This window comes from Onychostoma macrolepis, chromosome 20 (genome assembly GCF_012432095.1).
Source record: "Onychostoma macrolepis isolate SWU-2019 chromosome 20, ASM1243209v1, whole genome shotgun sequence".
Lineage (NCBI taxonomy): Eukaryota > Metazoa > Chordata > Actinopteri > Cypriniformes > Cyprinidae > Onychostoma > Onychostoma macrolepis.
In genome coordinates, this window is record NC_081174.1 from 32,135,170 (window position 1) to 32,162,833 (window position 27,664).

The 27,664-nt window shown below is 37.7% G+C and overlaps 1 protein-coding gene across 2 annotated transcripts; it reads left to right on the plus strand.

The window, feature by feature from the left end:
- The first annotated feature begins 7 nt into the window (after window positions 1–7).
- magl (MAX dimerization protein MGA-like) lies at window positions 8–26,450 on the plus strand. 2 transcript variants are annotated; one of them, XM_058755694.1, is made up of 23 exons: window positions 8–161; window positions 4,634–5,091; window positions 5,337–5,712; window positions 7,735–8,059; window positions 9,188–9,266; window positions 9,334–9,441; window positions 10,331–10,432; window positions 11,298–11,375; window positions 11,446–12,008; window positions 13,214–13,418; window positions 14,092–14,264; window positions 15,518–15,661; window positions 16,407–16,452; window positions 17,148–17,626; window positions 17,721–17,934; window positions 18,825–19,145; window positions 20,839–21,866; window positions 22,502–22,596; window positions 22,688–22,721; window positions 22,978–23,181; window positions 23,256–23,376; window positions 24,636–24,718; window positions 25,649–26,450. In XM_058755694.1, the coding sequence occupies exons 2-23, from the start codon at window positions 4,719–4,721 to the stop codon at window positions 25,652–25,654; spliced, it is 5,157 nt and encodes a 1,718-aa protein (XP_058611677.1). In that variant the 5' UTR covers window positions 8–161; window positions 4,634–4,718; the 3' UTR covers window positions 25,655–26,450. The 2 variants fall into 2 exon arrangements, with proteins under 2 accessions (XP_058611677.1, XP_058611676.1); XM_058755693.1 differs by lacking the exon at window positions 8–161 and adding an exon at window positions 384–538.
- The last annotated feature ends 1,214 nt before the right edge of the window (window positions 26,451–27,664 follow it).

Sequence of the window (27,664 nt, forward strand, 5' to 3'; positions counted from 1 at the left end):
GGAGGACGATTTCGCGCTAGGGAAGGGATATCGTTAAAGCGATTTTTACAAAAGATAAATATTTTGTTTCAAACATTTCGACTAAATAAAAGAAAAACAAGTGGGATAATTGTAAGGTTTTATCGTAAACGCACCATGAAACATGACAAAAACTAATTCAGGTGAGCTACGTAACCTGGTAATAATCAAAGAAAACGAATGTGATTAATATCATTAACTGTAAAAGACTGTGAGACATAAATAATGTACTGTAGGAGCAACTCCGCTGTATTTAAACTGCTCAAGTTATTCCTGGTGAATGCGATGAGAAAACGCTGAAATAAGGCGCGTCGCTTTAGTCACCGGAACGCCACGCCATTGGTCCGCGAGAAAAACAGCGCGAACGGGGAGCGGTTGCGGTGCGTGACGTCACGTGGCCACCGAGCGCGGCGGATCAGTTGGTTTGGGAGGCATTTCGGTTAAGAAGCACCGAATCCGCCGAGAAACATTACAAACGCGCGAGACTGACCTGGACTCCACGCCGCGCGGCTTGAGAGAGGTGAGCGATCCAGAACTCAGATCCGTGTCGCTTTAGACGCTTCTGTTCTGAGTTTGTTGACTCGAAGTGCTGCTCACAGACTCTGTGTCCATGAGCTAATACTAACTAGTACTAGTTAGCGACTAACCTACGGCTGCGGGTCGCTCGTGTTCGCGCTGCATGAAGAGCCTTTGTTAGTTTTGACTGTAATATAACAGTAGCGACCCATGCAGCAGTTTATACAGTGTTTCAGTATTTATTCCTGTGTACAATATGGGAACATTACATATAAATATCAAAACAAGTGTTTGTTTTAAAGAAAAGCAGTATATGTCGAACAAGTGTGTAGCTTAATGTTTATTTGTGTAAATCACGATAAACATTTAGTCGCTTGATGATGTGTGTGGGGTTTTTTGATTTAACGTAAACAAATTTGCAGCAATAACTGTTACAGACAGGTTTTCCTCGGAACACTCCTCCCGTCTGTCATTGGTCAGTCAAACAGATGGCCCCGCCCCCAAACTCGCCTTATTGGTTGAGTCAGAAGTTGACATGTCGGCGACAGCAGCGGTGTCTAAAATGTGACCGTATCAGATTTTCACAATAGTCGTTGAAGCTTGTCACGGTATATGGTTTTATCACAATATATAATTTAGTAAGTAAATCCTGTTCTATAGGAAAGGTAACCTTAAATGACTTGTGATTTGGCGCCATATAGAAAATAATGGCATAATATATTTATGTATTTATAAATGCACACACAAGCATGTATATATTTAAGAAAAATGTTATGTTTATATATTAAATATATTTATATATAATATCAATTATATGAATATAAATATGTACACGTAAATATTTTCTAAATATAAACTGTATGTGTGTCTCTTTATATAAACATAATAAATATACACAGTACACACACATATATATCATGTACACAAAAACGTTTGTTTTGGGTGTGATTAATCGTGATTAATTGTTGCCCAGCACTAAATTATAGTTGTAGTTATTGTGGTTAAAACAGAGACAGAAACGCATGCTTTGGCTTTGATTGTGTCACTGTGAAGGAATGAAAATGCTTAAGATGTAAGAATGTTTCTGTTAACTGCATAAATGAAGGACAAAAAGTTACAAATCAATCCAGCACAAATGATACAAACGCAGTTCAGTTCAAATACAGTTTGTTAATGTTGCAGACAAACATTTATGTCTTGAGAACATCGTTGCTGAATCATTCACAGGAAGAGCAGGAACACAAACTAAAGTCAATTTTGGGTTTAAATTTTTCTGCAGTCAGTTTTAAAGGTTTAATTTCATTTTAATAATCAAAAATGATGTCTAATAAAATTAATTAAATTAAATTTTAAAATCAGCCTTGCACAGATGACACAAACACAGTTCGAATACAGTTTGTCTCATTATATGGATTATATGGATGTTTCATTTTGTTGCAGATGAAAAATTATGTCTTTAGAATAACGTCATTGAGTCATTCGCAGTAAGACCAGAAACAAATCAAGAAAGTACATTTTGGGTCAAACACGTTTAGAGCCCTTTTATTTTAATCCATTTCAAATTTTAGTAATCAAAAAGTGTGATTAATAAATTAAAATAATAAATCATAAACTATTTAACAAAAAATTATTAAAATGTTAACAAAAATTACATTTTTAGGGCTTATGAATTATATATTTTTCAGTTTTATTTCTTTCCGTATTCAGTTTTAATGGTTAAATTAAATGTTAGTAATTTATAAAAAAAAAAAAAAGGCTAATTGATTAAAATCACGAAACATATAAAATTTAGCAACAATTTATGAAAAAATTAACGAAAATTATATTTTCAGGCCAGTTTTATTTTTTCGCAAATACATTTTTTTCCGTGTAAATTTTTATAGACTCAGTTTTCAGGGATTTGATTTTTTTTTTTTTTACGGATTTCTGTGTTTTCCGACCTCTGAGGGACGACCTGTGTGATTCGCGTAGATCCGAGGATGATTTTTTTTTATTTTTTGGAGCGGGAGTGGGTGGTTACTGCATGATGATTAAAATCACGCAAATGGCCTTATTAAATAAATAAATTGCAAAAAGATTGTTTTCTAAAACATCATGGACAGACTGGTCCTGAGAGCGCGGCGCCACCTGCAGGACAGTTCAAAGCATTCAAATGATTCAAAGCGCCAAACGCGAGAAGAATCAGCGCTGAAGCGCGTTACTCGACCCGGTGACTTTCTATGAATGGCGGTGAGAATTTGAGATTGCTAGTGCTGTCATATAATTTGCAACGGTTGTGCTGTAATTATATAATAGGCTGTAGTCTGACGAGCTATGTCTGCTGTAGGGATGCAACGACACCATTTTTTCAGAACCGATCCGATATCAAAAATTCTGAGTATCGGCAGACACCGATCCGATCCGATACCAGCGCAGTTTATTTTTTTTTAATCATTGTAGAATTTCTATACTTCTGTGTGTTGACCTGATCATCACTCTTGTGTGTGTTAAACACAGTCTGCTAAATATATAGCAGATAACTTCATTTTAATGAAAAATAATCATAATCTATGACAAAAAATACTATTATAAACTAGGTTAGTGGATAATTTAGCAGCAAAAGTTATTCTAGAAAAACCATGAGTGCACAATAATTTTATAAAAACATTAAACTAAACTAAACATTTAGTGGGGAACAAATAAACGGTAATGAGTGTAGGACTAAATCTGGTAAAATGTTACACGTTGCTCTTTGTATTGTTGTAAAATACATTCATGAAAAACAAGTAGCCTAAATATATATAAAATATATACTATAAAATTAAAAGACTTTTTTTTTTAAATGCATAGCACAGAAATGAAGGCAGCAATATATGATAGAACAGAACAATAAAGACTATTAATAATCTTTCATTGCGCAAAAGTTTAAATATGAAAGAGTGTGTCTCGTCTGACCGATACCCGATCCGCAGAAGATGACCGTATCGGAGCCGATACTGATACTGAATATCGGATCGATGCGTCCCTAGTCTGCTGTTACAGTAGCACTGTTTTTAGTTTTTGCTGCTTAATATTTTTGTGGAAACAATGATAACACTCAAACATTTGTATAAGATTTAAAAAAGAGAGAGAAATTAATACGTTTATTCATGCATGAAAGTGATAAAAAAAAGTGAAGACATTTAAAATGGTTTCTATTTAATAAATGCATTAAACAAATTTAATTAATATATTTGATAAATGCAAATAAATGCTGTTCATTAAACTTTATATTTATCGAAAAATCCTGAAAAATAAAGTGTCACCATTTCCACTCAAAATATGAAGCAGCAAAATTGTTTTCAACATTGATTATAATCAGAAATGTTTCTTGAGAATCAAATAAATTGTAATTATTTCTAAAAGATCATGTGACACTGAAAACTGGAGTAATGATGAAGAAAATTCTGCTTTGCATCACAGGAATAACATTATATTTATCTTTATATGTATTATAAAATGTAAAGTTTTTTTTAACTTTATTTTGATCAAATAAATTCAGCCTTGATGAGCAGAAGATATTTATTTCAGAATCATTAATAATTGTAATGTTTCCAAACTTTTGGCAGGTACTGTATTATAGTACTTTATTATAATATATTATATTGTTATCATGATTATTAAATGCTGCTTTCTTGGTAATCGAAGAAAACTATGCTTTTTTACAGGACAATAGTATGTATTATTACAATATAAGATATATCTTTTAATGTGCTAAAATATATATTTTTAATAAGTGCTGGGGGCGTGGCTTGTGGGCGTGGTCAGATTTTCCTTCTTTTTCGTCACTAGCTGATCTCATGCCTGAGTTTTAGTGGTTAAATTAAATTTTAGTAATCACAAAACATGTCCAGTTAATTAAAATACTGAAACTTACATGATTTAACAACAATTTATTAAAAGTTTCAAAGTTTGTGGGCCTTTTTATGTTTTTTCCAAATCCTGTCAGACCCCCCACCCCCCCACCATGGCATGTTCTCTGTATTATTTTTCCATGAATCTGTTGTAATCGTTTAATCCCAGCATCACGAGGGTGTTTTGTTATCTGGTCTCTGAGTTTATCGATCTGCGGTTTGTTTAGTTTTTCCAGCGGGTTCAGATGCAGAAATCAGCCGAATCGTGTGCCAGATGTGGACTGGCCTGTAGATGAGCCGAGGTGTGCAGCGATGGAGAGCGCAGCAGAGGGAATGCTGGGAAGCGCTGATGGGTTTGTTTGCGCGGTGGATGGCGGCGGCGTCTCCGTCACGCTGGAGAACGAGTCGGTCTGGAGCCGCTTTCACAGCCTGGGCACCGAGATGATCCTGACAGCGGCGGGCAGACGCATGTTCCCCTGCTGCCGCTTCCGTCTGACCGGCCTACAGCCCAGCCTCAGCTACCTCCTGATCCTGGACATCGCTCCTCTAGATGACCTCCGACACCGCTGGACCGGGGAGATCTGGGAGCCGGACGCAGCCGGCGAGACGCACCTCCAGAGTCCAGGGTGCTTGAGCGATGGAGCGCTTACTGGCTTCAAGATTAATCTTGAGAAAACTCCCCGCGGTTAGTATCACCGTTTCAGATTTTAATTGGCATTTAAACTGTATTTAGGGCTGGGCGATATGGCAAAAAAATAAAATCTCAATTTTTCAGAACATTTGACCGATTGTCAATTTTTTTTTATTTTTAACAAGTCAACTTGAAAATGTAACTACAACACGATTCAAGTAACTTGCTCTTTATTAACCCTCCAGTTAAAGACAGTTCTGTAACTATACAGAACTATAACTAGATCTCTATATCTCTAGTGTGTGTCCACCCGGACTCTCCGGCTCCGGGTCAGCGCTGGATGGACGGGCCCGTGTCCTTCTACAAGGTGAAGCTGTCTCACAGCTCTGAGGACGGAGACGCCGCTGTGGTTCTGTGTCCCATGCACCGCTATCAGCCGCGGCTCTGCGTGGTTCCCGTCAGCACCGGTCCCGAGCCGGACGTTCACGTCTTCACCTTCCCTAAAACGGCCTTCTATGCGGTGACCAGCTACCAGAACCCGCTGATGACCCGGCTCAAGATCGACTGCAACCCCTTCATGCTGGCGTTCAGAGAGGACGGGCCGAGCGCTCGGCTCATTCAGAACAAACTCAAGCTGCCGCTGACCGCTCGCTCGCCGCCGCCGGCTGACCGCAGGTACGCCTTTTGTGGCGTTGTGTTTAGAATAACGTCATTGAGTCATTCGCAGTAAGACCAGAAACAAATTAAGAAAGTCAATTTTGGGTCAAACACGTTTAGAGGCCTTTTATTTTAATCCATTTCAAATTTTAGTAATCAAAAAGCATGATTAATAAATTAAAATAATGAATCATAAACTATTTAACAAAAATGTATTAAAAGTTTAACAAAAATTACATTTTTGGGGCTTATACATTTTTTCCCAAATTCTTTTTCATTTTTTTTCCCAAATTTATATTTTTAAGTTTTATTTCTTTGCGTATTCAGTTTAATGGTTAAATTACATGTTAGTAATTTAGTATATACTATAGTATATAGCATATACAATTTATCAACAATTTATTAAAACAATTAATGAAAATTATATTTTTAGGACAGTTTTATTTATTCCCAAATGAATTTTTTTCTGTGTTAATTTTTCTAGACTCAGTTTTAGTGGTTGAATTAAATTTTAGTAATCACAAAGCATGTCCATTAAATTAAAATAGTGAAACTTACATGATTTAACAACAATTTATTAAAAGTTTGTGGGCCTTTTTATTTTTTTCCAAATCCTGTCAGACCTGTTTTAATCGTTTAATTAAATGTTAATAATTAAAAAGCATGCGTAATCAAATGATTTCATAACAACAATTTAACAGTTTATTAGAATGTTTACAATTAATAGGGCCTTATGAAATATTGTCATTTTTTTAATTTAATGCAAATTTATCATCAACAATGATGTTATCAAAACCATTAATTAAACTTTTACGATGTAATACTAATCAAATGGAAATTAAACAATTCCCAGTATTTTTTGGCAAACAAAATGCTGCGTAACAGGTTTACTGTTAAAATTAAAACAGTAAATGAATCATATCGGTACATGAATGTAGTGCTATACTGTGGCTTTAATTGTTAATTTAACCTGTTTTTGTTTCTCAAGACGAAAGTTCTGGGTCCAGGGTTCCCACAGGTCCTTGAAATCCTTGAAAGTTTGTGAATCTGATTAAAAATTTTCAAGGCCCTGGAAAGTTTTTGAAAATAAACAAACATAGATACAGGTCCTGCAGAAATAGGCTGAAACGTGATGACTGGAAAATGCGATCCAAGAGATCCAAAGGATGTAATGTTGAATTGCTTTGCTTGTTAAGATCATGTAAAGCCATGAGGCAAGAAAAACTTAAGCATATTCATATATCTTAAAACTTCTGGTTACATGAGCCTAAGCTCTTTTCAATAAAATCCATGCAAAAGTTAATATCAGATCATTTTAGAATACAGTATAGTACATACCAAATATTATTCAATTTTATGCAATACAGAAATACGACAAATATCAGATTTCTGTCATATGGCCAAAAATAAATGCAAAAAAACCCCCATAAATTGCTTTTTTGCATAGTTGTGTTTGACATATGAAAACTGTAACAATGTATCTTACAAGGTGACGCGATGTAACCTTTGCTCTCACTTGAAATGTGTCCCCACATTAAGTCCTTGAATTTGAGGGTGTTGGACCTGGAAAGTCCTTGAAAGGTCCTTGAATTTGAAGTTAACCAAGGTGTGGGAACCCTGTGGGTCATATTTCATGCAAAAATTTTCTTTATGCAACATCTGTGGGTCAAATGGGTCACAATTATCCATTTATCTTTTATGCCAAAAATCATTAGGATATTAAGTAAAGATCATGTTCCATGAAGATATTTTGTACATTTCCTACTGTAAATATATCAAAACTTCATTTTTGATTAGTAATATGCATTGCTAAGAACTTCACAACTTTAAAGGAGATTTTCTCAATATTTAGATTTTTTTGCTTCCTCAGATTCCAGATTTTCAAATAGTTGTATCTCAGACAAATATTGTCCAACAAACCATACATCAATGGAAAGATTATTTAGCACAGTTTCAAAAAATGTACCCTCGTGACTGAATTCACCCTGTTGTCATCATGAGTGTGTTTGATTATGACGGTGTTTCTTGTTTTACCTGCAGCTGGACACACACGCATCATGAATCTGAGTCCAGTGAAGAGGTCAGGAAGCGTGATGAGCCGCTCGTCAGAGAGGAATCCGCTGTGGCCTCGTTAGCCCCTGGATCTGCTGATGAGGTGCGATCGTCTCAGGGCAGACCTGGCGTCGGCCGCGGTGTGAAGCGTGTTTACCGCAGGGGCTGGAGGAGCGGTGCGAGGAAGGCCAAGGCCAAGTGGTGGACTAACGTGAAGCACAGATGTGCAGCGGTCAGCAGCACCTCCGCAGCGTCCATGCAGCCCGACCTGGAGCAGGTGGACGGCGTGCTGTTCGTGTCCTTCACTGCCAAGGTATGAGACCCCAGCTTCTATATTCACTAGACGTGTGACGGTACACAAACGTGAGGGTTCGGTCGCGGGTCGGTAGGATTTCGGTTCAGCAGGAGGAAAACACTAAATCGCTTCTTTTTTTTAAACGGGGTTCGTATGGGGTTTGGAAAAGTGTGGAATTTGATTTAAATATTTTCCAGGTCTAGAAAAGTACGGAAAAAAGAAAGCAGAGTATGGAAAAGTATTTGTGTTTCCAGATTTTTGCCCCTGTTTAGTTTTTAATAATGGAAAATTAAGATTTTAATGAAAATAACTTTATTGTGCAAGCAGTCAAAGTCAAAATACGACTGAAGGAATTCAAGGTGCACTCTTTCATTATGAAAAATTGGGTTCCTTCTCACAATATTCTTAGCACTCGAGGACCTTTGCAAAAATAAAAAATATACAGACTTTTATGTGTGCACGAGAAACCATTAAACTCATAGGACATAGGACTCATCCATGCTCTTTTTTATTCAGAGTAAGATGGCAGTGATGCACAAAGGAAGTGTGTTATATAAAACTAGAAACTGTAATGTGTAAGCATGCGCATGTGAATAGTTTCTCAAAGGCATTAAGATGTTTCTTGTGTGCAGATGACTGTACTATATACCAAATATAAAGCTGAAAATAATGAGAAATTTGAGTCTGGACAATATATAATTCATCCTTTTATTTTATTTTATAACAAAATCACCCACTAACTCTAAAATGATTAATTCTTTCCAAATAGAGCTATCCTGGGGAAAAGTCTTGTATTTTTCCTAAAGGTGATATATACAGCAGAAAAAATCACAATATCAGTTTTTCCCAATATCTTCACTGCATATTAAACATCACACGTGCTCCAACTGCGATGAGGAACAGCAACTTATCAAGTTCTGCCTGGTTTGGAAACTTTATTACAAAAATAGAAACTTCTTATATACTGAATGCAAATTCTGGAAATAATTCAAAAAATTGCAATTAGTGTTTTTCAGTTTCTGATATCTGGAGAACAGGTTTGATGTAACGCTGGTTTATAATGAATCGGACACAGATATTAAACCAACACTTCACACAGCATTTGTTTATCATCCTCTAAAGACTGATCAGCTGTTTGTGTCTCAGGAGGCGCTGGACGTTCATGTAGGAGACACGAGGAGATCCGTGGAAGCGTCTCCAGCGGAGAACCCAGCGCGTGATGCAGGTCTGTGAACATCTGCCCCGAGCGTCCTGCGCTCTGACGATGGACTCATGTGTGTGTGTTTGTGCAGAAGCCGCTGTGACGTCTGCAGACTGGATCTGTGAGCAGGAGCTGGTCTTACTGCAGAAGCTCCAGCAGCTGAAGAACCGGCAGATCATTCATCCTGCGCTTCAACAAGGTGAACGCTGCCCGACACGCATCAAACCAGTGACTCACTTATTAACAGTGACTTGCTGCCACCTGCTGGCGGTTTTAATTTCACATTCAAAGTATCTTTTTATTATTTATATAATTTCAGATATCAGTGTTCAACATTTTAATGTTATATATATATCAAAGCATTATTTATGCATTTGTAATTGCAGGTTAAATGCATTCGTGTTCTGCATTAAACAGTGTGTAAACACATCTAAACACAGCTTCAGACGCAGCTTCTGTGTTTCCTCTGCTGTGCAAAGATGAACTTTATTGATACTGATTTCTTGGTAACAGCCCAAATGTCTTATTATTCTAATTCACTGATTAAATGTAAGAATTTGACACAAAAGATAATGGACACTTTTAGAAAAAAAAAAGTTTTTATAAAGGTAAAAATGTCTATAAAATGTAAAAATCAGTTTAAACTTATTGGAAAAGATTAATTTCTATCACCATCACACAGAATATGAAGAATATCAAAAACGTCAGGAGTCAGCTGTCCACGGCAGTCCTTAATATACCAACACCGAATGCTGCCTGCTGCTGGTTTGAATGACTCTTGTGTTCAGTTTCTAAAGTAGTCTGTTCATTTGAGCTCATAAATGTGCCTGAATAGTTATATAAGAATGAGAGAATTGCTGTTTTAGATGAAGTTTTCTGAATCTGTCGTTCGTTCATATCCGCTGGCGCTTCTGTGTTTGTGTTGAAGATCTGTGTTAGTCAGCTCCGTTTAACACACGCTAAAATCATTCAGCACAAAAAGAGAGAGGATGCAGATCAAATACCCGCCGCACTCATAACCCATCCGCGGTTTGTCTTTTGCTCTGTTATTGTCTGGTTTATTAATTTCTGTTTTGGTTTCTGCACAGTTGGGATGAAACTGAATCTTCTGGATCCAGCGGCACCCATAGACCTGCATTATCTGGGTGTTGCGTTACCTTTGCCTTCACCTGTCCTCACATCATCCTCCCGTAAGCTAAACAATGAAGATTATGGCTCCGTGGTGTTTGTGCTGCTTTTATTTTGCTACTGAAGAACTTATAATAGAGTGATGATCACTGACATTAATGAGAAACGCAGAAAAGACCTCAGAAGTAAACGTCTGCATGTATTACATGAGGTCCTGAGTCTAATTTAAAATTTTGTTTCTTCTATTTTCATGTTTTAATGTTTAAATTACATTTTAGTAATCAAAATGTGCTTAACAAAAACTTATTAAAAGTTTGTTTCTTACTATTATTATTATTATTATTATTTATTTATTTTATTTTATTTTTTACCAAAACATTTTTAGGCCCTATGAAAACATTTTTACTGTTTTCCAAAATTCAGTATTTTCTGTTTAAATTTTTCTGCATTCCATTTTAATTAAAAAAAATTTATTTAAGTTTTATTTTTAAATGTAATAATCAAAAAGCATTTCAAATCAAATTCATAAAACTAACATTTTTACAATAACAGTGCTCTATGAATTGTTTTATTTTTTCAGAAGTTGTGTTTATGATTTAATACACATTTATTTAATAGAAAACAGTGGTAATCAAATTAAGGCATAAAACATCAACAATTTAATTCATCTTTTAAAATTTAATTAAACTTTTTTTCATTTGAGTACTTTTTTCATTTATTTTTATTCCTTTTGGCAAATAAAGTACTGCACAACAGGTTTACTGTTCAAATAAAAGAATGGTAGAAAAATAGTGTGATATTAAAAACAGTCTGTGCTTTCAGAACTACAGGAATAAATGTGAGAGATTTTGTTTTATAAAACTATAAAAAAAACATGCTGAGTTTTAAGCAATAATTTTCTTATTTATCCTTTTTGTTTGTGTCCAGACGCCGCTTTCGTCTCGCGCGATCTGACCCGGAGCAAAGGCTGGATGGAGAAGTTTCATTCAAAGAGCGCAGCCGACAGTAAGCACACGACAATAACAGCCTTTGGTTTCTTCAGGTGTGGTTTTCTCATGTTTCCGCTGCTCATCAGGCTCCGGTCACTCGGCGTTCTCCTCGGTCCTGCTGGACGAGTATCTGGAGACTGAAGGCCAGCGGATCAGCGAACGCGCCGCCGTGTTTTCATCCAGCGCTCCGTCTCCGGTGCTCTATCAGCTGCCCGTCAAGAGCAGCAGCTACGTGAGGACCCTAGATAGTGTGCTTCAGACGCGCGGCCCTGCTCCGTCTGGACTCCAGCGAGACAAGCGCACTAAAGCGTGGCGATGCAGACGAGGTGTTAGAACGGCTCCGGAAGCCTCGGTGCGCTCTTCCTCCGCGAGGCTCCGATGGAAACGCAGCGTCTCTGAAGATCTCCCTCAGCAGCGTCCGGCGGCGTCCAGCGGCGCTCGCTCCAGACGCAGGGGAAGGTACCGGCGGCGGAGGCGGACGCTGAGGTTTAACAGAGACGCCGTGGATGGAGCGCAGTCCTCTTCATCCGCTCTGAAGCGCACGGAGCTGCTGGCTCTGGAGGAGCAGGCCGTCTCTCTCGGACAGAGTCCCACTCACGTCAGCGCTGAGAGAGCCGGCTTCGCTCTGAGCTCACTGCTGACCGCAGAGGTGCGTCCGCTCTCAGACACTGCAGGGCTGTCAGAATGGCCGAAAAACTAAATAAAGCAATAAGCCCCAAGAAGCCGTGGTTTACAGTGAATTTATAACAGCTAAGGGGGAAAAGAAAACCCTGAGCTGTTATAAATTCACTGTAAACCACGGCTTCACGGGGCTTATTGCTTTATTTAGTTTTGCATTCAGATGTGGATTTTTATTTTGAATTTGGCAAATATTCGAAATTAGAATTTTTATTTGACAGCCCTAATGCACTACACATCTGATTACAGCACACTAACTAGGGCTGGCCGCTGTTGGTTTTATGCTACTGAATGTTTTTCAATAGCAATGTGAAATGAAACGTATTGCAGTTCAAATCACAATATTATATGACAAAATATAGGTGTTTTTAAAAAAAATTTAGTAGTTTTATTTTTAGTAATTATTTTATAAATAATTATTAATTTATTACATTTAATTATTAATAGTTATTTATTTACTTATATAAATAAATAATAATTCTAAAATAATTCGTAATATTATATATAATAATTACAAAACAATGAAATAAAAAAAAATGAATACTTCACATATATTTGCTTATTTAATGAGAAATAATTTTTAAATATGATATATAATAATTTTTAAATAAAAACAAAACACTAAAAATTCTGTATTTTATATAGGTTTGCTTATTTATATAAATAGATAATTAATAAATCTGTAGCACTTTATTTGACAGTCCCATTACTCATGTACGAACTCTTATTGCAGTAATTGCAATAACTGGATAATAAGTAGGTACTAACCCTGAACCTAACATGTAGTTACCTTACATTACCAGTACTTTCTATGTCATGTGACTAGTAACCAACCTTAGAGAACTGTGAACTTGTGAATGCATCGTTAAATTATTGAAATATTGCCTTAAAATCTCAGGAAGTTCTTCAAGTAAATATGTTTTATCTAAGCGGTTCGGCTGACACATGTTTGGGAATCGCTGTGCTACTGTAAAGAAAATTTGCAGCATTGCTGAATGATAAAAACAAGATGAATACGTTTTTGGATGATATAAAATAGGCATTAGCACAAGATTTAATATAAAAATACTGTTCAGCTTTCTCATACTGGGTATTGTCTCCTAATACCCACATTAAGAGCATGTATGAAAGTGTTGTGATGTCCTGCAGAGTGATGTTCAGTGCTTTGCTCTGCAGAGAGCGCTGAAGACGCGGCAGGTCAGGGAAGGTGTGTGTGTTCGAGACTTCTGCCGTCTGGGCTGCGTCTGCGGGAGTCTGAACAGAGAGGTGCGAGGATCCGCTCACTGCAGACGCGTGCAGTGCATGTTCAGCTGCGGCTGCTTCAAACACAAGATCGTCCTCGTCCGCTCGGAGCGCAGCGCCAGCAGCCTGGTGGCCTTCCGTAAGCCTGCGAGAGCCAATCACTGCTCATTCACTCATTCAGATTTAGATTTTTACATTTTCAGTTTTAATTAGGTAATTGTTTTTATTCTTTATAGGTTTTAGTTTTCAGTACAGCAAGTTAAACTAAATTAAAATGAGAAATGTTTTGTACTAAAATAAGTCAAACTTGAATAAATAAAAACTATATGTGACCCTGGAGCACAAAATTCAGTCATAAGGGTCAATTTTTTAAAATTGAGATTAATACACCATCTGAAAGCTGAATAAATCATCTTTCCGCTGATGTATGGTTTGTTAGGATCAGACGATATTTGTAAATCTGGAATCTGAGGGTGCAAAAAAATCTAAATATTGAGAAAATCACCTTTAAAGTTGTTCAAATGAAGTTCTTAGCAATGCATATTACTAATCAAAAATGAAGTTTTGATATATTTACGGTAGGAAATTTACTAAATATCTTAATGATTTTTGGCATAACAGAGAAATGTATAATTTTGACTCATACAATGTATTGTTGGCTATTGCTGCAGATATACCTGCTGCTTATGACTGCTTCTGTGCACAAAGTCAAGTCAAATTTTCAGTGTTTGCGCGCAGATTTTCTCTGACAGATCTGAGTGAAGTGGTCAGTGCAGGTTGTGAGTGATGGTGTCTCTTGTGTGGTCACTCAGCCGTGGCTGGCCCCGGATCAGACGGCAGGCCGGAGCCGGCGCTCAGGATAAGCAGCCTGTGGCGGAGGAGAGCAGGAGAGAACGACCCCGAGCCGCTCTTCACTCCCAGAGCCGCCGAGCTAACGAGACGAGTGCCGCGCTACCATGCCCCCGCGCCGCGGCCCCGGCCTCAGGTCAGCTGCTGTCCATCACGGGTTTAGACTCGGACCTTCCAGCTCTCACGATATCAAACTCTCACGATACGATAATATTGTGATATGAAGTCCACCATATCAAGCTCCTCCAACACGTTCTTAACTAAGAAAACTTGAGTCAGAAAAAAGTCAGTGAATTGAGTTGTAGCTGAAGTTTAAAGGAGACTCGAGCCTCTTTTTATTTGTGATACTGTCTCAGTCTAAATTACACTCACACTAGTGTTTTATGAAGCCAAACTAATTAGAATATAATATTAATAACAACAGTGACAGAAGTAGCCATATATTGTAAAATAATTGCACTGTAAAATAAATTAAAATGTATATTATTTTTGCTTTACACTACAGTAGAGAAATTACAATACTTTCCTAATTTCTACCCTTGAAGGATATTTAGAATTTTGACTCATTTGAGCCCCTCGCTGTCAGTAATTCATGCTGCACTTTAAGCTTTTATTTTGACAGAAATGTCAGTAGAGCTTTTATTTTGAAGTTTAACTCCAGCTTCAGTGAAAACAGGCACAAAAACACGTCTCGCTACAAATCTAGTGAAACGCTGTAATCACCTGCCGCTGAAATAAAGCAGAACTTCGTTCCCAAACGCGCTAAACTCACAGCAGTGTAATAAAGGAGTCGACTGCATTCATTCAGTGTGAACGGAGCCGCTCTGAGACGCGGAAAACACCGGATCACCAGCTGATCGTCTGAACCAAGCAGCTTCGCTTTAAAACACAGCAAAAACATGCATCATCTGTAAACAATACAGAACGTGGCCTAGCATCCCGTGATCACTCTGCCAAACCTTCCAACAGATATACACAGGCTAAATCACATCATACACACTTATAATTCTTCATGAATAAAGAAAAGAACATATTCAGATATGAGCCTTTTAATACAATTGCCGTTATTGAATTGCATTAGTCCCAGTTATGATTTCTGCACAGCTGTTCACGGGAAAGTGAGCAAGACACGACAGTTACAGTATCATGATTATAGTTAAATAAGAAAAAAGACACGCAACCAAATTAGGCTACATTTATTTTCATATTAAATATCTAAACACACCATTAAACGATATTAAAATACAACGAATTTAAAAATTCTAAATTCTAAACCTTGGTGACCAGGATAATATCGAGTCAATATTGATAATATCGTTACATCCCTAACTTCCTACTATATTTCGATTGTTTGTTTGAGTTTTGTGTGTCCTGTATCTGGTGTCTCAGGTGCCGGAGACGGAGAAGGATCCGGTGTACTTGTATCTGGAGAGCATGATGACATGTGCTCGGGTGCGAGAATACAACAGCAACCCTCCGCTGCAGGTGCACTTACTGCCGGCGAGAAGAAGCGCTCCAGCACCTGAGGACACGGTACTGTAAACACACACACACACACACACACACACGTTTGTTTTTGTGAAAAGTGGGGACATCCCATAGGTGTAATGCTTTTTATACTGTACTTACTGTATGTGCTATTGTCCTACACCAACCCTACACCTAAACCTACCCCTTACAGGAGACTGTCTGCTATTTCAGATTTTCAATACACTCCATTCTGAGTGATTTATAAGCGTTTTGAAAAGTGGGGACATGAGATAATGTCCTGAAAAGTCATCTTCTCCTTGTAATACCTGCCATACCCTCGTCATTATACACATCTATGTCCTGATTTGTCACAAAAACGCACACACTCTCTCACACACACACACACACACACACAATCTCACACACACACACACACACAATCTCACTCACTCACACACACACACACACACACACACACACACACACACACACACACACACACTCACACACACACACACACAATCTCACTCACTCACACACACACACACAATCTCACTCACTCACACACACACAATCTCACTCACACACACACACACAATCTCACTCACTCACACACACACAATCTCACTCACTCACACAATCTCACTCACACACACACACACACACACACACACAAACACACACACACTCACACACACACACACACACACACAATCTCACTCACTCACACACACACACACAAATGCGACAGTGTTTCTGTTGATTTTCATCTTCATGCCTTTGTCTTACTCTCTCCCGCGGACTGAAGGTCAGTGCCGTGTCTCAGCTGGGTCTCGCTGCGTCTCAGAATCCAGGTCAGTAGGAGAAACTCTTTCATAAAGAAACTCAGCTTTACTTCTATGGTGCTTTACACCAAACAGGTTGTTTCAAAGCAGTTCAACAGAAATAAACAGGAAAGTAACAGAATAAATAATGCAAAATTAAGGCCTAAAAGGGTCTTAAATTAGAGCAGAATGTAGGGGTGTGCGATTATATGTCATCTGCAATAGTATCATAATTGTTGTTTTAACGATGTGCGATTTGACATTATAGAGTATTTTGCAAAAACCAAAAAAAACACACCTTCAGTGCACGCTTATATTACCTGAAGTCTAGACTAGTGCGCATTTAGAGTGTGTTCTTTCACTGCATGATTCAGTCTATTAAAATACATTTAGAATGACCACAAAATTCAAGATATGGGGACAGAAAATGTATACATTTATATAATTTTATAGTTAGTCAGTATCACACAAAGAGTGCCGTTTAGAACTTCGTTTGAACAACTTTAAAGATGATTTTCTCAATATTTAGATTTTTTTGCACCCTCAGATTCCAGATTTACAAATAGTTGTATCTCAGACAAATATTGTCCAACAAACCATACATCAATGGAAAGATGATTTATTCAGATGATGCATAAATCTCAATTTCACAAAATTGTCCCTTATGACTGGTTTTGTGGTCCAGGGTCACATCTACAGTTGTTCGTGTTTTGTTGTGTTTATAGGCGAGAGCTGTGAGGCGGGAGAGCCGGAGCCCACTAAAGTGCTGGAAATCATCTCGGGGTGTAACTGGGAGACCCATCGGTCCCTGGTGCTCAAAGAACTCTTCCGCTGCATCAGCATGAACCACCTCGCATCGGTCTTCCACATCGACATCTACAAAGTGGAGCTCCTCTCCAAAGATCTGAAAAAAGACGAGTGCGGATCCACGTTGATTTACAAGGTCTTCGTGTCCCTCGGCCAGACGCCGGAAAAGACTCGTGAGCCGAGGAAGAAAGTGAAGAAACGAGAGGAGGCGTCACATCCGAGGAGCTCTTCCTCTCAGAAAGTCAGCAAACTGAATGTTAATGAGAACCTGAACATTTTACAGTCAAACGCACCTGAAGAGAAACAGGCGAAGCACTTTCCTCTTCTGTCTCGTGTCGTTCCCGCCGGTCATCTGAAGGCTAACAAGAAGACGCTAGTGCGTTCTGGACCAATAAATGTAAAGTCTTGCTCAGTTTGGGGGATTAAACTAGTCTCTGAATTAGTGTCTGATCTCAGATTGTTAAGCATAAACCTCTCTTCCTTGATTTCAGGTCAATGGAAAAACATACGCTCAGGCTAAACTGATCCTGGGCCGGATGGGAGCGCTGCATCCAGCCAATCGTCTGGCAGCATACGTCACCGGGAGGATAAAACCACTGCCTCAAAACACGAGCCGATCGCTTTCCAAAACACTTCAGGTCAGGACGCTCAAAGAGACGAGGGGTTCAAACCCCGCTCCAGCGATCGATCCCTCAGAACACACAGGTACGAGACACTGAACCCTAATGTATGCATAGCGATTAAAATTTGTTATTGAATTAATGACATGATGTGCCTAAAATTAATTACACATCGAATACAAAAAGTTGCTTTAGAAAGAAATATTTTGATTCAACATTGCATGATAATAATTGGGTGTTAATGTGTTTTAATGAATATAATGTAATAAACGATATGAATGTGAAGCTACGAGTGAGTCACTGTCTTATTTAGTGAGTCTGTTCATTGACTGTTAAATGACTCTTCATTCAGAAACAAAGCAAGTGACTCTAAACGAATGAGTCACTGAATCATTAACTCACTCGATTCGTTCAAAGATGTGGATTCATTCAGTAATGTGTTGATCAGAGACGCTCAACAGTTCTGCTGTGGCTTTGATTAGAACGAGTTTCATTTGCAAAATAGAGCAGAACAAACAATATTGATAATATTGTGCCTAAAATGTATTACGATATTAACGACCTGTCATAACTGACTGAACCCATCACTGTTTTTCATTTTTAATCCTTTAAACACTTTCTTTGTGTCTTGACGTACATGATAATGCTGGTATGATTAGAAAGCATTATTAGTTTGATGCATTTCCATTAAGATTAAATTAGTGTACTGGCTTGACCAAAATAAAGTACTGGTATTTATGAGTTTTATTTAGCTTTGCAGCTTTCTTGAAGCGTCTTGAGACACAGTTCTTCTGGATTTAGTCTCAGTTTGCTCTGTTTCTTCATCTCTGTGTGGAGCAAACAAAAATCTCACTGGATTATTACAATTAAAGGCAAAATGAATGTTAGGAAATGTAGATGGTGAAAATACTAGTGTTCTAATCATTTTGGCCACCACTGTATATAACATCTGTAAACTACTTTTGTGTTGTTTAGTGAGCCAAGCAAACCAGAGTAAAGCGGCATTCAAAATGCCCATTACCCGATCTCCGGCGATGCCCTGGGCTCCTAATGGCATCAGACGCACACCTTCTCTCGGCGTTTCTAAACCCAAATCGTCACCTAACCGTGGGCGTGGCTCAAACACGGTAGCGCCGCCCCTCTCTGGTGCGGAGACGGTTCTCCCGGCCTCGGCTCTTCCTCCGGGGCAGCAGGTGGTTCTGCAGCCGGTCGCAGGTATGACGGGGGTCAACGTGTGTCAGTTTAACGGCCAGATGATCCAGCTGGTACCCATCACTACAGCGTTACCTGCACCAGGTTAGTCACAGTGCTGCTGTATTCTCAAGAATCTCGAATAGCACTTCTAGAGCCTTACGACATGTTTTATTTTTTCCTGAATTCTGTGTTTTCCAGTTGAATTTTTCAGTTTTAATGGTTTTATTAAATTTTATTATTCATAAAGGACGATCAATCAATTGAATTCATGAAAGTATACAACTGAATAGTTTTTAACAATAGTTAAAACAATAGTTATTTTTTTTCCTCTGAATCCTTGGCTCATGACGAGTCGAATGAACACCTAAATGTAAAAATCGTGAGGTTTTTTTTTTTTTTTCATAATTTTTAATAGTTCAAAAAAACATACTTTTTCGAACTCAAGTTAGACAGTTTGTCTGATTTTCACCTAAATTGGCTCAGATCACCTTCAGACCATGCTGGCAAAAGGTTATGGAAATAAAGGTGATTAGTCAAACTGTTCTCGAATAACTTATGAACGAATTTGACAAAGAGCACGCAAAAATGGATGTGAGGCTGTATCTCCGCAACAGTTTGGTTTATTGAGACCAAATTTGGTGTGTGTTATAACAAGCATGACCTGAGGCAGCCTGCACAGTTTCGTCACAGTGCCCCCTAGTGGTCAGGAGATATGGAAAATGGTTATTTTTGCTTATAACTTCTGAATGGTTTGGCCACAAATCACAAAACCTGGTCTCTTTAGATTCGGTGCAGCATGCCGAGTCGAACCATACCCAACTTTTCCATGTCAACCATTTTGGGCTGTGTAAAATGTCAGCCGTGACGGCCAATGCTATATTTTACGAACGCATTACTGGATAGTTACAAAACTCGGTATGTGTCTTTGGCAGCTGATGGCACTCAAAAAGTTTTAAAGAAATTTCAAAAAATGCTACTGACATTTGATTCAATTGGCTTATTGTAATGAAAGTGATCTTAATATATTCCTTGGGTCATGCCGAGAACATCGATACCAATTGTACCATAGTCAACCAAACTACCTGTCCGTTTTAACTTCTCCTAGACAGTTGGTCTGATTTTCACCAAATTTGACTCGGATCATCTTCAGACTGTGCTGACAAAAATTTACAGATTTCGTGTCAATATACTAAACGGTTATCATTTAACGTATCAATGAATTTGCTGGAATGATGACATATGATATGATGACATATTGACACCAAACATTGTATGTGGTCACCTCACACTGACCACATCAGTTTGATAACAGCGCCACCTGTTGGTCAAAAGTGATAAGCCAATAAATCATATTAGTAGTGTTTAGTATTATTAGTAGTATTAACCATACTTAAAATGGTTTTAATTACTCATTGCTATAGTTGGTCTGATGCTCCATGCCATGCTTAGCTCCTCATTTTGCCTCTTAATTGTTGCTTTGCAGCTATATTTACTATTTTATTATTATTTACTGCTCAATATTAATATACGTGTTATAATTTCTTCAAGTTAAATGGAACCTTTATTTTGGCGGGTTGTAGTGATGCTCTTTGAGTTTCTGTGTGTATCTGCCAATAGTTTTCTGAAATTAAATGGTGATATCCATTTGTTCATTTTAGAGTCCTAGTTTTGATTTATTCATCCAAATATTGCCAAGTTCTGTAACAAGCCGCATTATACAGTAAATACCATTTTTATGACTGGATTTTGCTGTTTTTCACATCAAATGAAACATCCTCACCTCGTTTCTCCACAGGAGGTGGTCAGCAGGAGCCACAATCAGCTCAGATGACCACATCTATGCCACGGAACCCAGCAGCTTCACAGAAGGCTTCATCTAAAGCTCTTCCGTTCATCGTGCCCAGAATCCACGCAGTGCAAGGAAACAGCGGCTTTACCTTTGGAAGTGTTGCAGCTCCGGGTCTACAGAACGGTTTACTCGGTAAAGCTGGCATGTTTTCCTTCAGAATATGCCCACCTTCTGCTGAGAGCAAGACCGCGGGTCTCGAACAGACAGGAAATGCTCCGGAGTCGACAGGAACTGCTTCCACATTGTTACTTCCCGGAGGATATAGGTTAATAAAACTGCCCATGTTTGTCAGTCCCAGCGTGAGCATCCCGACCGCTTCTGAACCCGCCGAACCATGCACCGAGAAATCAACCGAAAAGAGCCAAGAGAGAGAAAACCCTGCTCATGAAGACCCGACCACACACCAATCCTCAGTCTCTATTAAAACAGAACCAGGTGAAGATCCAGCACCTGATCGCAGTGGTCTGCTCTCAGAAGACGGTGCTCCAGTTATCATTAAAGTAGAGTCTTACAGCACCGACTCTTCATCCAAACATCCATACAGCAGCGGCTCTGACCAGCCTGAGCCAGAGAACAGATCTGTGCACATTAAGATCGAGGCCTGCCATGATACGGACCAAACAGATGACGACCAGAACCCACAGAACAGCGGAGACTCGTCACACCACGTCAAAATAGAGGAGACGATCGCAGACATCAATCATCCTCTGAAAACCTCTGAAGGCAGAGATCGTAGCGTCAAAGAGACCGACAGATCCTCCTCCGTGACATGCTCTTTATTTGAGGGTCGCTCCTCATCGGTCTCGCAGAGTTTCACTGCTCCCTCTCACACTAGAACACCTGGACCCGGGCCTGCGGAGATCCAGAACAGGAGGAGAAAACCACAGGCTTCAGACGATCCAGGAGCGGATTCTGCTGCACAATTCAATCAATCCAGCATGTACTCCAGTGACGGATGGACCACAGAAGACAGCGTAAGTCAGCTCCATCGCACATCTGCTGAAAACACGGATTTCACAATTTGAAGAATGGATCTGTGCTGTTTTTAGTTGATGTGTGAACAAAACTTAATGAAACATTAATTGCAGCGCCTCTAATCCAATAATCTCAACAAGCTTTGTTACTTTTGAAACAGTCTCAGCTTTCAAATTCAATCAATTTTATAATGAAATTCAATCAAGAAACATGAATGAACATCAGAAGGTGTTGATAGAAACAGAACAACTCACTAAAATCAATCATGTAGATGATTAATCTGTGATTCAGCTGCAGAAAGACGCCAGTAAAAAAGTTAGAAAAATAACTCTTGAGAGAAACACTATGATAAATATATATACTATATTACATATTCATTATATTTTACTTAACCTGTTCTTCAGTATTTAATGTGTTTGAGTAAATCTGTCATGAGAAGTTATAACATTCACTGATATCATAACTTCAGTAACATAAAAACAATTATATCGTTGAAAACTCATAATACATTTTTATTATAAAAGCTGCCTTAAGTGCAATTTAATAATCTGTAATATTATGATTAACATGTCCTGCTTGCATATATTTCCAAATGAAGTCACTGTTCTCAGACTGTGCTATATTTCCGACCTAGAACGAGTGGTACAGCGAGGATGAAGTTGACATCGAGACGTTTGAGGAGTACGATGAGAAGATGAACGTCACCCTCATAAGAGCAAAGGCCAGACGGTGAGTCTTTCAGAAAGCATCTTATGGACGATCAGATCAATTCGTTCGTTCAGCTGGTGTTTTATTCATTAAATATCTCTCTTCTCTTCAGGAAAACACAGCAAGCAGCTCAGCATCAGTGGCTTGTAAGTCTCTTTTCTTTCTGTACCTCATTACCAAGTTACATTACTCAGCAAACCCTGAATACTGTGTTTTTCTTTTTAAAGCAAGCTTAAAATAATTTTTTGTGCTTTTATATTTTATTTTTTACATTGTTCCTTGAATGAAAATATCCAGTGAAGCTGGCTTGCAGCTAAAACACCAAACACTCCATTCATGTGCTGTAAGATCATCATAACCTGTTATATTATATATATATATAACCTGTGATATTTTTTCCAGCTGAAATGTAAATCGGTGGGAGCGGCCCATCATCCAGTGCGGCTGATGTCTGATCTGGCGCTGTATAAGCGGACGTGGCGTCTGAATCAAACGCTGAGAGAACGCAAGCAGCACGCTGAGTTGCAGCAGACTTTAGAGTCGTTGAAGAGGACGCTGGGAATTGAAGAAGACGTCATGATGAGCACTCAAGACCTGCTGCGAGAGGTGTGTAATAACCCACTGCTTCTCCTCACGTCTCTGGAGGAGATCAGCTTCATTGAGATGTTGCTCTGTCTCAGGCTCGTCAGATGATCGGAGCTCTCGAGGATCACAGCACATCTCTGATGGCCAAGAAACGGGCGTTGATCCGTCAGCACTCTCATTATCAGACTCTGATCTCTCAGCGCTCCGGGACAGACGGTAAAGCATGAGTGTGTGTAGGGATCTTAACCCTGACATATGAAAATAATAGTTAGAAAAATATAATATTTTGAAATGGAAGAGTTTACTTAACCTAAAATATAATTTAAAAAACTGCATATGTAACCCTGGACCACAAAACCAGTCATATGGGTACATTTTTCAAAATTGAGATTTATACATCATCTATGTATAAATAAGCTTTCCATTGATGTATGGTTTGTTAGGATCGGACAATATTTGGCTGAAAATCTGGAATCTGAGGGTGCAAAAAAATCTAAATATTGAGAAAATTTTCCTTTAAAGTTGTTCAAATGAAGTTCTGAGCAATGCATATTACTAATCAAAAAAGTTAAAAAAATAAAAGTTTTGATATATTTACAGTAGGAAATTTACTAAATATCTTCATGGAACATGATCTTAATATCCTAATGATTTTTGGCATGAAAGAGAAATGTATAATTTTGACCCATACAATGTATTTTTGGCTATTGCTACAAATATAGCTGCTGCTTATGACTGCTTCTGTGCTGCAGGGTCAGATATGTTTTTTGTTGAGCATCACGCTTTTATGGCTCGTATACGTAGTCTGATAAAGTGAGAATATGGAGATAAAACAGCTTGATTTGCTCAAAAGTTAACAAAAATATGAATTTGCTGCAGATGCTGATATTTCTATGATGAAATTCTGCTGCTTGTGATGTAAATCAATGAGATCTTTATAACAGTGCAGCAGATACTGATAAAAAGATCACTCTATATCTCCAGTAATATGTCTCAGTAAGATGAGACTGAAATGATCCAAACATATAATGCAATGCTAATAAACGCTCCTCAGAAGATGTGAGATGAAGATCATTCCTCCGCTGAGGAACAGTGAAAGTAAAGCTCCTCAGAAGATCCTGATGATCAGATTTGAGACGCGCTGATGTTTCTAGAAAATGATTGATGGAGAATCAAGTAAAGCTGAGCTGCTTCAGTAAGTGTTCATCTGGAGATATGACTGCAGTTATTCTGACGCTTACTTGATCAAAATCAGTCCAGATTTGAGACGAGAAGCTTCTACAATTACACTAAAAGAGCTTTTACTGGATAAAACACTCTAAACTATCAACCAGAGACAGAAGACATGAGGAGATTGAGTGTGAAACAGGTTTAACAGCAACATTTGATGATTTAGAGACCTTAGAAATTGATGAACAAATATGATACAGCAGCTTTATAGAGTTGAACTGACGTGTGTTTTATGACTCTTTCAGTGACAGGAACACAATTAGAAAGGAAAACAGCAGCTCCTTCATTACCCAGAAGTCTTCCGAGATGCCTGCACACAGCCAGTCAGGTGAGCTCATGATGAATGGAGTGTGAACGACACTAACAGGAGCCGATGAGGATTGTGCTACACACACAGTGCCAAACCAGGGTTCCCACGGGTCCTTAAAGCATTCGATTTAGTTGCAAATAAAGTCTTAAATTGTACAAGAAAGTCTTAATTATGATTTCAAGAGACCAGAATTGTGATATGGCTTAATGTGACAAAAAAACTTCAAAAGGCTATGATTTTATTGAATAAACATAAGCGAAGTTCGGTGCTGCGCTGCTTTGTTTACTGCTGTTATCAGGAAAAACGTTATATTTCTGCCGTTCTGAGAGCAGAGAATGAATGTGCGTTTTCAATAAGCCCCTCTGCTGTTTTCATTCAGACCAATGTGAAAATCAACATGTATTTACATGTATATATTTATATTATATATATATATTTAATATATCAATATAAAACTTTTCTTAAATATATACATGCCATGTGAGTGTATTTATATATATACATAATAAATAGTCACAGTACAAACACATATATTATGTAAACAAAAACTTTTATTTTGGATCCGATTAATCGTTTGACAGCACTAATTTATATGTTATTTAATTAATATAGTAATTTATTTATGATAATTGTTTAAATCAATATAATAATTAATACTTTTGACTTTTCAATTATTAATAATATCATTAATACTTTTCTTAAAAACGGTTTAATGGCTGAAATGTGAAGTGTATCATATTATAAAACCTTTTGTTTTTGTGAACTTGTATCTGAACTGTAAATCATGCTTTTACAGTCATTTTACAGTTTAATAGTATGCTACTATAGACATTGCCCTACTCCGCTCATATGGTATTAAATATATTTGTGCAGGTCTTAAAAAGTCTTCAATTTGAGCAGCAGAAATACAGTTAATATGAGAGCACTCACTCTGTGTTTGGTGTTTAGTGGTGAAGAGACGTTTGCCCAACGTGATCCTGCAGTCTTTCACCGAGATCTAGAGGAGCGTCGCTTCAGACGATCCAGAGAGAGACGTGAACATCATCGGCTTCACCTCATCAGTACCATAGTAAACATGAGAGTGTGCTGGAGTCACTCCCGACTCATTAATATCTCCAGCTGATGGAGCAATACTTTCATTTTCTGCTAATGATGGATAGAACTGGCCGTTTTTCACTTTTACAGCATAAGCTTGTACAATCTTTGTAAAAAGCAATTGTGAATTAATATTTCTCAGGATTATGAGCTCATTAACCCACATTGGGGTGGTATTTCTATGGCTTCTTGTTTAATACTAAACACGTTTTGCTCAAATTATGTGTTCCTCTTGTTAGAATAGATTTGTTTTTGTGATTTATGCATCATTATGGATGGTTGATGAGGCCTGTGTTAGTTTTCTGTTGTTTGTAATCACTGATTAATCTGAACTGATTACTCAGGCTGGAAAATAACTCGTAACCAGATCTTAATGCATTCGTCCTGTAAAGTTTGTAAATTATGTGGATTCTCCCTCTTTATCAGAATGAAATGGTCTCAGAATTGAGTTGATATTATGGCCTTGTGCATAAATAAAATGTAAATCCGTGTAAATGTTGTTGTTTTGCTGTCTTGCCTCTTGCCTAATGGAAGGTAAACATGAAACATACTGACAGAAAATGATCTCAGCAAGTAAAATCAGGCATGAACACAAAAACGTCTCGTTTTTAACAAAAACTGCAGTTTTGATTTGATTAAATAGACATTTAAAAATAGTGTGCATTCATGACATGTGTTTGTTATTCATACAGTACTGTTTCTACAGATGTTTATTCATGTAATGTTAAAAACTTATTTTAGTATCTTTGATAAACTATAATAATATAATGGTATATATATATATTCTGTTTTCACTTTTATTTTAGTTAATGTTTTATTAATTTTGTTGTTTTTTTCAAATAGGTCTATAATTTTTATTTGTTTTAGTTTTAGTTATTTAAGTACTTGAAGACAAGTTAAAACTAAATTAAAATGAGAAATGCTGAAATAAAATAAACTTGTGTGTGTGTGTGTATATGTATGTATATACTGTATATATATAATTATTATTCAGTGACTGTTTATTTTATTTCAAGTAAACTTTTTTTGTGGTTTTAGATTTAGTTAATAATCCTGGTTATCACTTGTGCGACCTTGGAGACACTTTTGTCCTTTTCTTTTGTTGTGTTAATGTAAACAGCATAAATGTTGCCAAAATGTATAGTATTTTTATTGGAGTTTGAATATTTCATCCTCATCTCCTTTCACAGATCTTTTTTATGGACGTTTTTGTTCTCTAAGGACCTCTGAGTAACTTTTTTAACTTGACGCACACGGGTGAATATTTAAAATATGAATGAAAATCTTCACGTGGGCATCCCTGTAGACGGGCATTTTTTAAAATAAGTGTTCTTTTAAATAACAAAGACATTTAAAGCATTATTAAATAACTTGGTATAAGAAAAGTCTGAATTATAATTTCAAGAGGTCTTAAATTTGTGCATGGAAAGACGAGAATCGCGTTATGGATTAATGTGATGATTAAGGCTATGATTTCTTTGAATGAATTATGAGCGCTGCACGTTTCGAAGTCAAAACGCTGCAGGACTGTTTTTATATGAATGTATCTTTCAAGGGAACTGACTGACTTCAGAAAAGTTTTGATGCCATTTTCATTTAATCTTTCCTATAATGCCTGATAAAGTAGGCAAGCATTTCTGAGCGCAGCTCCTCTTTGTGTACAGCCGTTACCGGGGAAACCGTTATATTTCTGCTGCTCCAAAAGCGCCTCCTGCTGGCAGAGAATCAATGTGCGTTTGCAATAAGCCTGTTTGTTGTTTTTGATCAGATCAATATGAAAATCCACCCATGATTTTATGCAGCAAACACACAGAGCTGTAAATGTGAACCTGTGGATTGGACAGAAGCTAATGTGCCTTCTAACATCTG

Excerpts from the sequence above, each read along its gene's own strand:
- magl (XM_058755694.1), top strand. The coding sequence starts at position 4,719 with ATGGAGAGCGCAGCAGAGGGAATGCTGGGAAGCGCTGATGGGTTTGTT. Across the intron at positions 11,376-11,445 it reads TTCAAAGAGCGCAGCCGACA|GCTCCGGTCACTCGGCGTTC; the intron begins GTAAGCACACGA and ends GCTGCTCATCAG. Across the intron at positions 21,867-22,501 it reads GATGGACCACAGAAGACAGC|AACGAGTGGTACAGCGAGGA; the intron begins GTAAGTCAGCTC and ends TTTCCGACCTAG.